Source organism: Epinephelus fuscoguttatus, linkage group LG20, assembly GCF_011397635.1.
Source record: "Epinephelus fuscoguttatus linkage group LG20, E.fuscoguttatus.final_Chr_v1".
Lineage (NCBI taxonomy): Eukaryota > Metazoa > Chordata > Actinopteri > Perciformes > Serranidae > Epinephelus > Epinephelus fuscoguttatus.
The window spans coordinates 21,457,487-21,473,552 of NC_064771.1; the positions used below are offsets into that span (position 1 = coordinate 21,457,487).

The 16,066-nt window shown below is 41.1% G+C and overlaps 1 protein-coding gene across 2 annotated transcripts in view; it reads left to right on the forward strand.

The window, feature by feature from the left end:
* Positions 1-14,014, forward strand: part of ccdc186 (coiled-coil domain-containing protein 186) — a 39,009-nt gene extending 24,995 nt beyond the window's left edge. For both annotated transcript variants that reach the window (XM_049563015.1, XM_049563016.1), the window contains exons 15-16: positions 1,469-1,688; positions 9,021-14,014. In XM_049563015.1, the coding sequence (XP_049418972.1) occupies positions 1,469-1,688; positions 9,021-9,104 (304 nt within the window). In that variant the 3' untranslated portion in view covers positions 9,105-14,014. The remainder of the gene's footprint in view (positions 1-1,468; positions 1,689-9,020) is intronic.
* The last annotated feature ends 2,052 nt before the right edge of the window (positions 14,015-16,066 follow it).

Below are 16,066 nucleotides of genomic sequence, written 5' to 3' on the forward strand. Positions count from 1 at the left end.
CACTCACCACTGTTTCTCAGTTAATCTGTGTGTTCCACCAGTAGAGACTGACCTCTGGTGGCGCATGTTGCGCACTACAATTCATTGCTAAATACAGCATCTCTGTATCAGTTAAATAGAAAGAGGAGCATCCTTATTTTTGATGGTATTGAAAATCATACCTTGGGATTTCCACATGCCTAAGTATACCTTAATACCTTGATACCACCGATGCTGAGCAAATGCTACATTTAGGTGTTCATCTCCAGTGAATCTACACTCATTTTTAGACTCCTCTTATAAGAATCTTTTGCTCCACATGTCTCCGTAGAGAAGTGCTGTTTTCTACAGAGAGGAAATTTCACTGCACACTCTCCTTTTTTTGGTCATGAGCGTCCCTTTGCTCATCCTACAGTCACCCACCTTCAAAAATTCCCTCACTGACACACTCTAAACTAAACAATGCCAGAGCGGTGCTGAATATTGTTGTTTCAGGTTAGTGCTTAAGATGTACAACTGGGTTGAGAGCAGGTTTAAGATATTGATTACTGGCCCATCTCAGGAGATTTACAGGAGGTTGTTGACCTTTCCTGTAGGACATTACCTAACCCTCTTCACCTGCCCACATTCCCAGTCTGAAAATAAATTAAGATTGTAATTGCAATAGCTTTGTAGTTCCAATCCTGTACGTGCTGGATGGAGTTAGACCGAGCATCCTCATTGTCGCTGTTGTAAACACGCACAGACGAAATGTTATGAATGAGCTTCACACACTAATTTCCTCAACCATCTCCTTTATCTTGAATTGTGCTTCGTATTATCTTCCCGTCTGTTTGGTTGCATATTAAGAAAAAGATAATAATGGAGGACGGGGTAATGAATTTCCGTCACAATGGCGCCTCTCTCTGGGTTTGTTTCCCTCATAATAGAAACACACTCGCTCGTCGGTGCTCTCAAGGCCGCGCTGGGAAAATTGGACTACAGGAAGTTTAGAGCTGTTAAGCTAATGAATTCTCTCCTCTCCCTCTCCATGACACAAACATAGCGTAACCCCGACACTGTATTGTTATTCAGATGAAAACGTATTATGAATATGAAGATTTATCTCACTTTCACACACACACACACACACACACACACACACACACACACACACGGAGTTGATTAATTGAATCCTGGCAGCCGCCCTTTTCATTACCTTTCCTCCTCTCCCTGGCACAATAATAATTTCACTAACTACAACTGAATGTATCCCGTGCACGTGAGTTCAACAAGCCATCCCACTGGAATTACTATTCCTGAAACGTCCACTGCTTTCGCCGCTGAAAATGGTTTTATTGCTCTGTAGGAGCTCTCCATGCTCCCACCTATAAATCCCGCTTTCTCAATTTTCTTTGCTCGACAGTCTGCCACACAGTCACTCCTTTTCCCTCTTCCTTTTGAAGCACTCTGTTTGACTCCTCTCCTCCCCTTCCTTCCTCCCCTGCAGAATTATCCAGAGCTATGTGCTAAGAGAGGAGTCCGGGGCCCTCTCGTCGGAGGCGTCGGATATTAACAAGGCCCACCTGAGCAGGCGGGGAGGCATCATGGCTTCACTTTACACCTCCCACCCGGCAGACAGCGGGCTGACCCTGGACCTGTCTCTGGAGATTAACAGGAAACTGCAGGCTGTGTTGGAGGACACGCTGCTGAAGAACATTACTCTGAAGGTAAGTTGTCCCCCCGCAGGCGTCGCACTTGGTATGTACGGTGCTATAAATGCAGAAAAGCTGATTGACATGCGCTGGTGATGTTGATGATGTGTGCAGTTTCCTTGAAAGCCACTTAATTTGCAGTGAGTGATTTATCATATAGATGACCTGAGTGGATAATTAATTGGCTGTGTCAGTGCCATGCCCCACCTTGACTACTAAAGTGTGCAGGTGCTGCTGTCACCATAAAAAGTTCATGTCAGGTTGTGGACTCACAGTGTGCGTTATGTGACTATACACAAATCAGAAACACTACAAACAACAGTTTATCTGTTCATTCATGTGGCTCTTATTACAGCAGTCCTTTGTGTCAGCAGTTGAGTTTATTTGCTCTTACTGTATAGATAGTGATCATGTGTATAAGCCAAAACAACCGGACCGAGACCTTCTGAAGAGGTGGTCTCGGCCTGGTTGCAAATGAACTCTAGTGTGGTTTGTTTGTGGTGAGAACGTTTTCCGACCTCGATCCGAACCAACTGCAGTCACATTACGCATTGTTTGGGTTAAACATGAGCATGTTACAGTCCTGGAGGATTATTAATGTGCACCTCCTCCTGTACTGCCTTAATATGCACATTCAGCACATCCAATACATCAAAACATTGTTTTCTAGTTGGAGCCGCGCCTCGTTTTCAAACTGTATGGTTTGACTAAAATGAACAATGACAGCAATATAGTCCACAATGAGCAGCGCTAAAATCAACCTGCGTAGTTGTCCCTCCATTGTGACATTAGAAAGTGTCACATTTATCTTGCAAGTGTACTCTTCTTCAACGTTTTGTTTACTTCCTGGATTTTTCCCACATGGAAATTTGACCAATCAAGAGCAGCTTTCTCGCACAAGGCATTTTATCTGGTCCACTTGTAAATGCTGCCGTGAGAACACGAACCAACTCTAGGCAATTACGCAACTTTGTTACAAAATCAGTCCCTGATTCAGACCAAAGCAAGACAACTCTAGGTCTGAAAGCATCCTGAGTCGCTTGGTTTCACATAATCACCGTGGTTATAAAGTAGAGCACAGATTTATTTGTGGAGGTATTTTGGCTGTGGTAACATGATTGTCATAAGGCAAAGAAAAACACACCCAAGTTGTGGCTGCTCGGAGTCAGAAACACTGGTGGTACACAAATGGGCATATTAGTTGCGTGCTCCGACATGTGGCTATAAGGTACAGAATGGAGTTTGCCTACTGTTTCGCTATTGTTTGTATTAGTATGCAAACATACACACTTTGAGTTGCAACGGCAGACTGGCTCTGTTCCCTTAGGCCATCTGCTCATGTTCTTGACTCCAGGGGAGTGAAGAAGAGTTCAGTTGTGACATCAGTATCTCCAGCAACATCCAGCAGCAATACTGAGCTCCAGACAGTGAATCATGGGCGACATGCTCAACTCCACAGAGCCCTTAAGCTCCACCCTCGCTGCTGCAGAGACTCAGAGCTCTGTTTGCCTATTTATTCAAAGTTTATTAATATCGGAACGTGTCGGGTGTATAAACTGCACCAAATTTGACAATGCACATCCTTGGGTCCTCAGCAGGGTTTCTGCTATATGTGAAATAAACTGGATGAACTGTTCTGCAGATATGCGAAGGACACACATACAGACAGAGATTCCTCTCTTTATAGTCAGATGACCTACTGTATTAGTGTCCCAAGCTTATGCTTACATAATAATAATGACTTTTTTTAGCATTAGATTTTTTTCATACAGAAATTTAGCCCACTTTAAGTCTTCCCACCTACGCCAGCCCAGAAGACTGGAGGATCCCTGGGTGCCTCCACTGTAACAGTTTTGTACAGTGCAAGAGCTGCTCATGCAGACTACTGATGCAGAGCCTCATTTAGTTCCTAGGCCCTGCAAAGTGATCATGCTCACTGGTGACACAGCCAAACTCCCTGTGCAAAAGCAGTTGCTATTTTTGGGTTCCTTTTAACATAACATTTTTTTAATGACTTGCCTCTGTTAGTCTAAAACAAATCATTTCACAGCTTTATGCATTAACTGCAACAAACCTGATGCAAATAACCACTGTGTTTTGTTGTTTTTGCTCTATATTTGCTTGAATTCTTGACAGAGAAACTAATTTGAATGAATTTCTAATACCAAATCTTGATTAATAATGTATATTTTTGTTGAATTAAGTCACAAAAGGCTTAAAAATATAAAATTAAACCATCAGATTTACGAAATGGGACATGTTTTGTTTATATAAAATTACTTAAATCGAATTTAATCATTACTAATGTTGTCAAGTAAGTGTCTTAAGAGCTTTACTTAAACAGAACAAGGACAGTAATAGAATACTAACAATATATAAGGGGGTTTAATCAGAGCAAAGGGAATGTCAAGCCACTTGCTAGTTTTTCCTCACTGAGATTGTCAGATGTTTAGGTCGTATCTCCTAAACCTTTAACGTCAGCCACAGCATGTATCACATTGTCTGTATGTGACTTTTCATTTCATCTGACAAGCTGTCAGTCCTCACAGCGCAGTGTGCTCGTCAAGGCGTCTCTCAACCATTTCAGTTTATAGAGAGATGACATGAAATCACGATCCAATTCACAACCTGTATTATTGATGCTATTGCTAAGTAAGGAAACTGTGCCCCACTGTAACTGAGACGTCTTTCTCCTCCTCACCAGTTCACGATCTGAAATAGTTTATTTACGCCTATATTCACAGTGTTCATCCTCATTCAGCTCCTGTGTGTGTGAGCTTTGTCCTGCCTCTTCACCTGAGGGTCTTTGGATAATTAGATTGAATAAGGATCCGTTCCACCTCTCAGCTCCTGGTTTATAACAGCAGCCTGTCTGAAGAGGTGATGTAGCCAGATGAGACACTGTATCCACAAGGAAATGTAGTGCCAGGGTGGCAGCAGCCTGTGGTGACTAGGCAAGGCAAGTCTATTTATATAGTAATATTTAGACACCAGGCATTTCAAAGTGCTTTACAGGGGCATAGGAATACATTCAATGTGCAGTGTGTAGGATTTAGGGGCATCTATTGGCAAAAATGGTATACAGTATTCGTAACTATGTTTTCATTAGTTTATCATAACCTGAAAACAAGATTCCTTGTGCTTGTGGCACAACCAATAAAGCTTAATTTCCGCGGTATGATATTACCCACAAAATGCACTGCACTGCTTCCGCACCACTGGGTCCATACAGCAGGCGCACGAGAGACTTCTGCCCGCCAAACCAGCAACTTCCTGTTTCGCAGTTCTGTTAACTTGAATGGGGATAAAATGATTTAATCTTGCTGCTCTTCTAGACTCTCCAAATGTTACTGGGCAAAACAGATCAAATCCTGATTGTAGCAAGAGTCATTTTGTGGGGGTTGTGACGCCTAAAAATGTATCCACTGAATTACTGACATCTTTTTCCCAGTGTAAGTCCACTGGAAAAAATATCTCTGGGCCCAATGTCATCATGTGTCAGACTCTTGAGTAGTAATTAAACTGTTCGGCCCCAACGAAAATTGGCTTCAAAGCCTGGCATGCCACATGGAGTCCTGGGGTCTCATTTATAAACATCGCGTACACAGAAATAGGGTTGCAACGATTAGTCGACTAATGGATGACTAATCGACTATTAAAATAATCGGTGACTATTTTAGTAGTCGACTAATCGCTTTGAGTCATTTTTCATAGAAAAGTACTGTAAAAGTACCCCAAAATACTCTTATTGCAGCTTCTTATGTTCAAATAATGGCAGCTTTACACACTCTCTCATGAAGGTGAACTAAAACCCTTTCGCGTGAGTACGAAACAAGACATTAGATGACATAACTTTGGGATTTGGGAGAGACAGACCGACATTTTTTCAACATTTTAACACATTTTTCGATAAAATGATTCGTCGACTAATCAAAGAAATAATCGACAGATTAGTCGACAATGAAAGTAATCGTTAGTTGCAGCCCTACGCAGAAAACGAGGCCTGAAAGAGGTGTAATCCACTTCCCACGTAAAAGTTGTGATCTATAAAAGCAGACATGGGAGAAACTTTAACCCATGTCAATGAACATTTTGGAGATGGGAAATTGGCGACGCAGACAGTGAGGTGGAAGCCTGGTTATTGTCCATATGTACATTTCTAGTATGGATCCTGCACACGGTTTCATAAATGAGACCCCTTGTCCTCTCCCATGGAGTCTGCCCTGTTGTTTCTACAGTAGCCCAGAGTGGATAAACCAAACCTTGACTCTAGATAAGGCCAGTTCTGTTTTCGCACCAGCCACTTAAGTTCCGCTATACTCAAGACACATGGGAGATTCAGTTCTGCAAACTCACCACTAGATGCCACTAAATCATACACACTGGACCTTTAAACATAAGACTTTATGAAAACACTAAAATTGCATTTGAAAGACAACAACAACAGAAAATGACAGAGCGCAAACAAATAAATGTATGAAGAAACTGCATTTAAAAGATTAAAGTTTATTCACACTAGACTAGTTTCCATTACCTGAAACATACACAGTCCTAAATTTACCTTGGTAGAAGTTTACATTAACCACCCAGCTGGAGTATGTACACATCTGATGAGTTATGAAAGTAGATGGGTCTAGATTTTGAATGAGTTCCAACCCATTCACCATTGTATCTGTTTCCTCAATCAGTGTGCAGTACATGCTGCAACACAACTGACCTATTTCTCACTATTTTTACCTTCTGGAAAGTGTCAAACATATCTTGGATCCAAGCCAAATACAGTGGGCGAAAAAACTGCTTCCAAACAGGCCAACATAAAAATAAAAGAGGTAAAAAATTAAAATATTCTGATGCGCCCACATAAACAAGGCAAATGCTCAAAACGTGTCATCATCCCGTCTTTGTGTGTTGTTACTGCTTCTTTGTCTTTTTGCTCCATTTGCACTTTTGTTCATGTCAGCACATTAGATGCTTTAATAATATACTCATATTTTGCAAACAAGCACCTTCGCATTGTCTTTATGTTGTTATGAAACCTACGTAAAAACATAAATGCAGCAATGAATTGTTACGTGGGAGGACTTTGTGGCAGCAGCTTTTCTTTCTGTGGATGAAAGATGATTGGCAGTGAGCAGGAAGTAATGATATAAAAACACTCAACCTGAGGACAATAAAATGACAATAAAACAAAACGCTCTCAGAAAGCCAAAAAAAGGCTTCACACTCACTGTGCTGGATAATTTAGCTTTGGCCATTTTCAAGCTTGTGATGATTGTTTTCAGTTTTTTAAAGAAATATTAATAGAATCACTTTATTTCTGTGCACTGTTTTGGCTCTTATTACTAAAACAGGTAAAGTCACTTGTTCTTTTAATTGCCCTTTTTTGTTCTCTTTTAAGATGTTTTCTACTCAAAATACTTCTGCTTAGAAATAGCTGGAAAAAAGGCAAAGATGCTCAGGGTTATTCCTGTCTCAAAATGAGGCTGAGGTTGATCTTGTGCATGTGCACTGTGGCTTTAACTGGCTCAAACAAACTTTTTTTTTTTTTTTTTTTTTAATATTTATTATAAACAACTTATTTAAGGAGTTCTAACAGTTATGTGTGTGAAGTGATTTGGTGCCACTACGCTGTTTAAGAGTGTAATTATTTGTCATTTTTTCCAATAGAAATTCTTCAAAATTATACAGAAGCGCTGTAGTATAACCAAAAGGAGCCCACTAGTGCGTGAAGTGATTTTTGGGACATTACACTGTATAGGATTGAGGTTATTGAATATTTTTATCTGTTCCTCCAGGATGTTGCAGTCACGACAATTAAAGCAAATTCAGCCAATCCCTGTGAAGTTTGCGCAACCTTGCAAATTTGTCCAATCATTGCACCTTTACCGCAAAGTTTACTCCGAATAACACATGTATCATCTCGAAACAAATTCTGTTTGTTGCTTTGAAACGGGTAAAATTTCACTTCATTGTAGAGCTGCGTGCAGTGCATTGATTCCCTCAGCCCCCCTCTGTCTCTCTGTGTTTATAATGAGACTGCCGTGGAATCGGAGCTCTGTGACTGCGACAGAATCACACACACACACAGTGACAGGGCTGACTGTTAGCATCACACAGTTAACGTCAGCCAACTGTTATCAACAGGTTTTCCCAATAGATTAATGCTGTTTTGGTATTGGTGTGTGATTAACGGTTTATGTTAACCACTGCTTTGACCAAAGTGGCAAAATATGGCGAGTAGTAATGCGATCATGAGGTGCTGTGTTAGCTTGTGCTAGCTCAGCAGAGAGGGCAGGAGGAGAGCGGTTCACAGACACAGTCCCTCAGCTCTGCATCGAATGGCAGCAAAAGCTGATCGTCAGCGATTAGCCCCCCGCCATCACAAATAGATTCTAATTCTGTGTGAAACACTAAATGCTCGTAGTAATAAGCCCAGTTTCCATGTCAGCATCTCAACTATTTTTGCAATTTTCACTCGTCTCTTTAAATTCATTGCAAGAAAGTACCTATAAACATTGCAACATGCATCGCAGTATTCTAGAAAAGCTGCAGTGAAATCAGGCATTTCAGGCCAGTGAAATCCTGGAGAAACTGTTATGTCATAAGATATCTCTTTTCAGTGTTGCACTTTGTACAGGGTCCCTGTGTACACTTCTTGTAGCTGGTTGCACATAGAGAGCAACGTTATTTGCCGAGCTCAGGGGACGGCTTGTTGTGATGGAAATTTGTAGCTTCTTGTATACTTTACTATAGTTGAATATTTTGCTTATGCGTTGTTGATCCAGAAACTACTAAAGCTAACTGCATAGAGCTGCGTTCTCAAACACCAACTGTCATTTGCAACGGTGTTTGTAAGTGCCCGTTTGCAAGATAAAACTATATTAAACATCCAACGGCAGGCAGAAGGAGGCTAATAATGACCTTGTTGGCTTTCTTTCACGTTTATAGTGATGGTAACTGCTTTGCTGGGGTCCAGCCAAAAACAGACGTCTGTTTTATTCCTCTTTGGCAGTTTTGGCAGCGCCTCTTCTGGTGCACTGTGCTGATTACAATCAGTACCACCACACTAGCGTAATCCCGCCATAGCACTTACAAATGGCAGAAATCCTCCAAGTGCAGCACTTGTTAGAAAAATGTGAAGGCACCTGTCAGAGTTTTGTCGAAGGCTGGAGATGGTACAAACTTTGATAGAGGAGGCTGCCTCATAATCCTTTGTGCAAGAAAACCCCTGATGCTTGAGCTTCTTCTTTATTGCTGCTGATCCACAGCCAGAGCACACCATTCCCTCTCATGTATCCTCACATAAATGGTGATTTAAAGTCTAAAAGTCTTAAATCTCTTTTACAGGAGAATCTGCAGACTCTTGGGGCTGAGATCGAGAGGCTCATAAAACAGCAGAGAGATCCTGAGGACGCAGTAAGGAGGAAGTGACCCAACCATGTCGCTGGAGAGAGGAAATTAAAGAACAACTTAAAGAACCTCCAACCCACCATTTCTGAAGGGACAGCAAATTTTGAGACGTACCCACAGTGATTCTCCCAACGTATGAAGGAGCAAACTGAATGTTGTCAGAGCCGGTAGCACCTCAGGCTGCTTTCCGGAGGACGTCTTGAACTCTTTCCACATGGAGAACGTGTCTGAACTTACTTGAACTGTTGTTATTCCGTCCACATTGTACCGCCTCCTCTGACACATCTCATCTTCCTCTGGCTAACTTCCGTCTCCCCTGAGCCTTGCCAAGATAAAACTCCTCGGGCCAGTTGCTCCAAGCTTAAAGAGTCTGACTGCCTTGTAAAAACTAATTGACTGAAGATGCCATAATTATGAATGTATAGCAAAATTCTACCTGGGAAATTGCCCAAAACGACAAACACTGATTTGCCAATTAATTAATCCTATAAAAAGAAGAGACAGTTTTCTGGTACATTTGTGTGTCCTCGCAGCTCTGTCAACCAGAACAGTAAGTAAACATGAGATGATCATCGCCCAGCATGCTCTCTCTGCTTGTCTCCTGATGTCTGTCTGCCAATAAGCCAAATGTATTTTTGAAAAGCTGCTGCTTCAGCTTGAGTAAACAGCACTCCAAGAAGCAAAATTGAAAGAAAGAAAAAAAAAATAACAGATCAGCTCTGGCTTGCTGGGGGACCTTGTACACCACCTGTGCATTTGTCATCAGCTTTTGCTCTGCACAGCACTTACGAAGACGCTGGTGTAGCAAGGTGCCTCGCATCAGCAGACCCCCCCATCTGTGTGACACCGGTGCTAGACTGAAGGAAGCAGACTGCGTCTTTGTAATGTTTCATGCAGCCAACAGCACTATGCTATCAGCGTGGAAGTATCCCAATGTAAAGCTGTGTCAAAGTGAAGAAAATCAGCAAGTTTAATGTCATGTTAAAGACGCTGAATGCGACATTCAGAGTATTAATATAGAAGCAAACAATTTGCTGTGTAAAGATACAGTGGAGTAATGGCGTCCTGAGCAGAGAATGAAGTCACGCTCCCTCTGAGTGTGCTGTAGTCTGAGCTTCTGTGTTTGATGTTGTGATAGACAGTCCGGTCGTGTGTGCATGTGATTCCCTGCAAGTGTATCCCACCGGCTAGCTAATCAACTTCACCCTGCAGTGCGTTCACATGCTGGTTGCTGCTAATAACGGAACGGCATTGTGGTGGAAGCGTAGCAACCACCCTCTGGTCAGCACCCTTAGCTCTGTCGGCACTTTTGCGGTCGTTAGCACCGTTTATCGAGTTAGCAGCTAGCACGGTTAGCTGCTAGTCCTTGGCTCAGCCGTGTGCAGACAATCCCACCCCAGATTCTGAACCATCGATATGCTCCGAATGTTGCATTCAGCTCCTTTAATGTTGAAACGTAGAGCTGATCGTAAGTTTAGCCATTTTGAATGTGATATTTAATTTATTTTCATTTTTGTTTGCTCAAAATGAAGTTTGATTTGTCTGGTTGTCCAGTTTTATTTTTAGTATCATGCAGTTTCACTCAAGAAAGCTTTCTTTTAGAATTTCGGTCCTTGCTTTTAAAGGAGTACTTCACCAACAAAATAATCATTTGTATATCTAATACTCACTCTGTTTCACGTTGAATTTGCGAGAAAAACTTTCTCTGGCACACCTCCACGGTGAACAAAGAATCCAAAAACAAGGGAACCATGTGTAACAACAGCAAATCTATGTCAAAACACCTGCTTACAAACTCTCACACAACTCCTTCAGTGTAATCCACTTCTCATTTATTCAGTTATACGCACAGTACTTCCCAAAACATATGTGTTTTCTCTAAAACCACAGATATTGACACACTAAAACTCTACATAAACAATCAAATGAGTTCAAATGCACACACTTGGCTACTTACGTTACTCTGATGCCGAAGGTAATATTAGGAAATATTAAGGTGTTTGGGAAGCACTGAGCATACGACTGGGTAAATAGGACTTGCATTATGCTGCACAAGTTGTGAAAGAGTTTATAAACAGATGTTTTATATAGTTTTGCGGTTGTTAAACATCAATTTATCAGTTATCCTTGTTTGGATTCTTCATTCACCGGAGACACAGGGTGAGTAACTGATACACACATGGCCATTTTGTGGGTAACATATTCCTTTAAAATGATGAATACCTTGACTATTTTTACCTCTCCTTCACTGATCTGTCTGTTCAGTACCAACTGGCAACAGCGTCTCTTAATCAGACACAAACATCTAAAGCTGTTTATGTCTCAGCTTCCCCGAAAGTGGTTTGTTAGCATCATAAGCATTCCTTGCTCCACACAGTTGGCACGGAGATGCTACCAGCTTGTAGAAACTTTCTTTGCACCGTGTGCACAGTGATCAAGTGGTGGTGGTGGAGGATAAAACTAAGAATGTTAAGGTATTTGTTTCGTGCTTTTCTTTTTGTTTTTCTTTGTTTTGTCACCGAGTCCAGTGAAGTAAATCAGAAGAATCAGAAGGACAGGAGATCTGTAGCTGTAGCTCAGGAAAGCCAATGGAACCTACAGAAATATATCCAGGGACAAAGTGCAATGCTGTTCCTTTTATTGATTTTCTGTTTTCTCATTTTGTCTTTTTTTTTCGTTGTTGTTCCGAATGTGACTGTGCTAAACTGTTTTATATGTCCAATTTTATGCTTGTGTACGTGCAACATGTGACTGTGCGGGTGTTTGAGTGTTTCAACTTGTGTGTGTCTGCGTGCATGGCCGCATGTGTGCCTTTTTTCTTTTAAAACCTCTCAAGCTCTTGTGTTTACACCTCGTGAACGTGCTTAAACTGTCAGGGTTTATGGGCTTTTACCGGATTGACCGTGAAGTTTGTTTCATCCAGAGGTGTAAACTTAATTTGCATTTAGACCAGAGCCACTCAGACACACACTCACAGATGTTTCGTCTGTCGCACACACTCTCAACAGTATGAAGGTTACGCAGCTTGACTCCACACCACCTAAGTTTCCTCGGTCTCTGCGGAAGCTGCCACAAAACATAAGCCTCCATCTCTTTATTTCCCCAATCAGAACTAGGCTTTTATGGGTCATGTATGGTTACAGCTTGATCCCCCTCCCATACACCCTGAGGCGATGTTGAAATGGCCCACTACATGAATAGAGATGAAAGTTTCCAGGATTGAGGTCACGGAGTTCTTAAAGCCTCCCTGTTGCTGCAGTGCGTGCTCTCTGTGTTTGATGTACCTCTGCTTTTATTTCGTCCAAGCTGATTTTGTTGCAATGTGGGATCGGCATGTAAACGCACGGACAGCAAATACGGAGATCACAACTTGATCTCCTCTATTGAAACTCGGTGGCCTTTAAGCTCTGAAAGGTTCTGTAAGGTTGCAGTTTTATTACTTAACATTTAGGTTTCCTTTTCTATCGAGCCAGTTGATTATTTCAAAATGAATTGGTGTTTTCACGCATCTCAAACAGTGCGAAAAAAAAAACAAGCTGCTTGCTGCTGATGACGTGCAAATCGTAACAGTTGTTTTGCAGTCTGTTTCTGGGACAGCACAATACAACCTATGCAAAACACTCGCATTTGGATTTCCTGATTAGGTCCTCATAATTCTCTGAGGCATGCTAATTCGCTTCTTCTGTTTCTGTCGCAGCGTGACACCTGTAAGAATCACGCTGAGCTGAGATTTCACACATTTCCACAGCCTTGAAACGAAGCCATGCTGCAGCATTGTGCGAATGAATGAATCGTGTCAGTATATGGGTATGAAGAAATGGTGTGCAGTATGTGTGAGTGTCAAAATGTGACGTTAAAGGTTAACTTAGGTCATTTTCAACGTGGACCCTATTTGTCCATCTTTCTGTGTCAAAGTGACTAATGGAGACAACAGTTTGTGAAAATGGTCTTGTATTGCGTAAGAGTGCTGTAGTCGGCAGCCGTGAAATGGGTTGCAGTATAACAACAGGGGCAATTGCGCACAGTCAATTTAGGTCTGCTAAACATGCTTCTTTTTGCCACTGACAGGCTCATATTATAATTATTGGAAGAGTCTTGGAGCATTATGGAACGGTTCCTGACAGAGATAGACCTTTTTCTTGAACTAGAAACAGCCTCTTGATCACTTTCACCAAAGCCACCAGACTCCATTTAAAAAACACAGCAATTTTATCATCATAAAACACACTTTGTTCGAAGTCAACAGAAGCAAAATAAAACTCACAAATGCCGTCTTGGTTCACCTTTCACTGTTTTAACAATCACCAACTCTGGTTTTGGTTGAAATAAACCCTCAGTTCACCCAGTTGGCTTGGAAAATACTCTGGTTCTATACACGCTAAAAGGACTCTTTATTTAAATGGAGTCTGGTGGAATTGGCGATGGCAACTTTGGGGCTGTTTCTGGCTGAACAAAAAAGGTCCATCTCCGTTCCATAATGCTCTCAGACTCGTCTAATACTAATAACTAATAATGAGCCTGTCAGTGGCAAAAACAAGCACTTTTAGTGGACGTAAATTGACAGTGTGCAATTGTCCATTTATGTTACATTGCAACCTGTTTCACGGCTGCAGCATTCTTACTTAATACTGGACCAATGTGTTGTTTCCATTCGTTATCTAGACACAAAACGTGGGAAAAGAGGGATCAGGTTGAAAAACACCAAGTTTCCTTTTAAATGAGAAGTTTGTCATTTTTCTGTTTTCCTCCTGCTGTGCAATGATTCCCTCCTCCTCGCTCTTTTTTTGTGGAATATTCAAACTGTGATTATAATATACATTTGTAAATATGTCATTCTGTAAAATTACAATAAGATGTTTTTAAAAATGCTGATTCTGGTTTACGTTTGTATATATGGTGTTTCCAGGGAATAAAAGGAGATGAGTCTTAAATTTCTCTTGAATTTCCCGCAGTGTTTCATGTCTTGTGTTTTTGTTTTGTTTACTTACAGTAACATTTGCTAAGGTTTCTGTTTTTCAGTTACAGGGCAATGACGTATAAGCAGAGATAACCTCTCACACAGTGAGTCTTTGTGGCATGCAGCTTTACGTCCCACTTTAAAAGCAGCGGTGTCAGCAGTGCTGGAGGTCATGCACATCACTGCGCCGCTGTCAGTCAAACCAGGCAGCCTCTCAGATGATTTAAAACCCAAGGCTATGGGGAATACTCCCAAAAATCCAAATGAAAATAAGTCAAGGGTGAGATTTCCTCCACAGCCTGTCATTTTAAGTGTCAATGAACGCATTAATCTTGTGTAAGTGTCCTAGTTTGTTCGGGGATCTGGAGTTACATGACCTAAAACTTTCAAAGGTGAAAAAGTGGTTCACATCAGGGCAGCAGCTGTATCTTTGAATCGGTTACATGTTTGTTTGCTACAAAATGTTAAAAAAAAAAAACAAATGCTAAAAATGCCGAGGAGAGGTGTTAAGATGCTTGTGTCAATCGACCAACAAACCAAAACGCAAAGAAATTCAAGTTTTATGTGACATAAGACAAAGGTAAGAAGCGAATCCCCAAATTTGGGAAGCTGGAGTTTGCTAAAGTGGTGATTTTATACATCAGAGTCTGTTTGCAAGTCACAGGGAGTACTCATAGACTGGATGAAAAGAAAATGGATGTTTTGAAGGGTTACACAATGCTACACCTCTATGGTGATTGACAGGTTGCTGTGGTAGTGAATTGTCAATCACGAGGTAGCCGCACCTTAAAGCATACGACGCTTTATTGTGTATTTTTTTCTAAATGGAGACATCACTTACAAAATGAACATTATATTGTAGCATTGTACCATAAACCCATCAAGAAAATGTTAACTGAGGTAATAAATCAAGTAGGAAGTGGGTCACTTTCTCATTGACATCTACTATACGCATAGGGTCTCATTTATGAAATGTTTGTAAATCTGTGAGTTGATTGGCACATAAAAACCTACTCTGCATTCAGGAACGCCACAGAAAACTCGGATTTGATCGTAGGCATGTGTGAATGTTCATGAATGCCAATCAACTGTAAACTGACAGCGCGCTCCCACTCGTCAGCAATTAGCATAAATCCCCGCCCAATGAACAGCCAGTGACCACCCACTATACATGGAGGTGATAATTACTATGGGCAGGTGCACCCTGTCGACCTGCAAACACGAAGGAAACAAATAAAGAGAAAGAGAGAAAAAAAACTTTATTGAGATTGAAGTTTTTGAGGTGAAAAACATTTTTATTTTCTTCTGTTATTAGTAATGTGACAGGGACAGGTGAATCAAAGGCCTGTAAAGAGGCAACAGGTGCTGTTAACTCCATGTCCTCTGTTGTAAGAACCATCCAGATAGTTAAACAAAAATGGTTCGACATGAAATTTGATGCAAAAAACGCACAATTACACACAAAAACAGCAGCTACAGGAAGCTGGGTGTGAGCAGAGACAAACGTCAAATTGCTTTTCCATGTCCACAGGTCTTACTAAACCAAAACACATTTTGAAAAAATGTTTACATCTCCCATGTCGCATCTCTGATAATCAAATTAAACAAAAATGACATGCAGATGAGGGCTGTGGTGCGTAAAAGAGTGCAGAGGAGGAGCGAGTTGGTTTGGTAATTTATTTATTCAGTGAACAGCGTTTTCCAGTTTCGATTTAAAGAACTCATTGACGTATTCAAGAACCCTAATCTGACGCTTAAATCTGCTAAACTAATTTAACTAAATATGTTACATGTCTAATCTCTTATCATCTTTAGCGTACGTGTTTCAAAGGCATCTGTGTATTGTGAATATAATGGAGCACGACAGGAAATAAAACTGTAATGTCTAATGATGATGAGAAATATTTCGTCAGAAGTAGATGTACCTAATGTCGAAATGCATGTAAATTTCCCTCTGCGAACAGTTAACACACAAATTCGTTCTGCTCATGTTTCATGAATGAGACCTGTAGACTTTTTCCAGCCA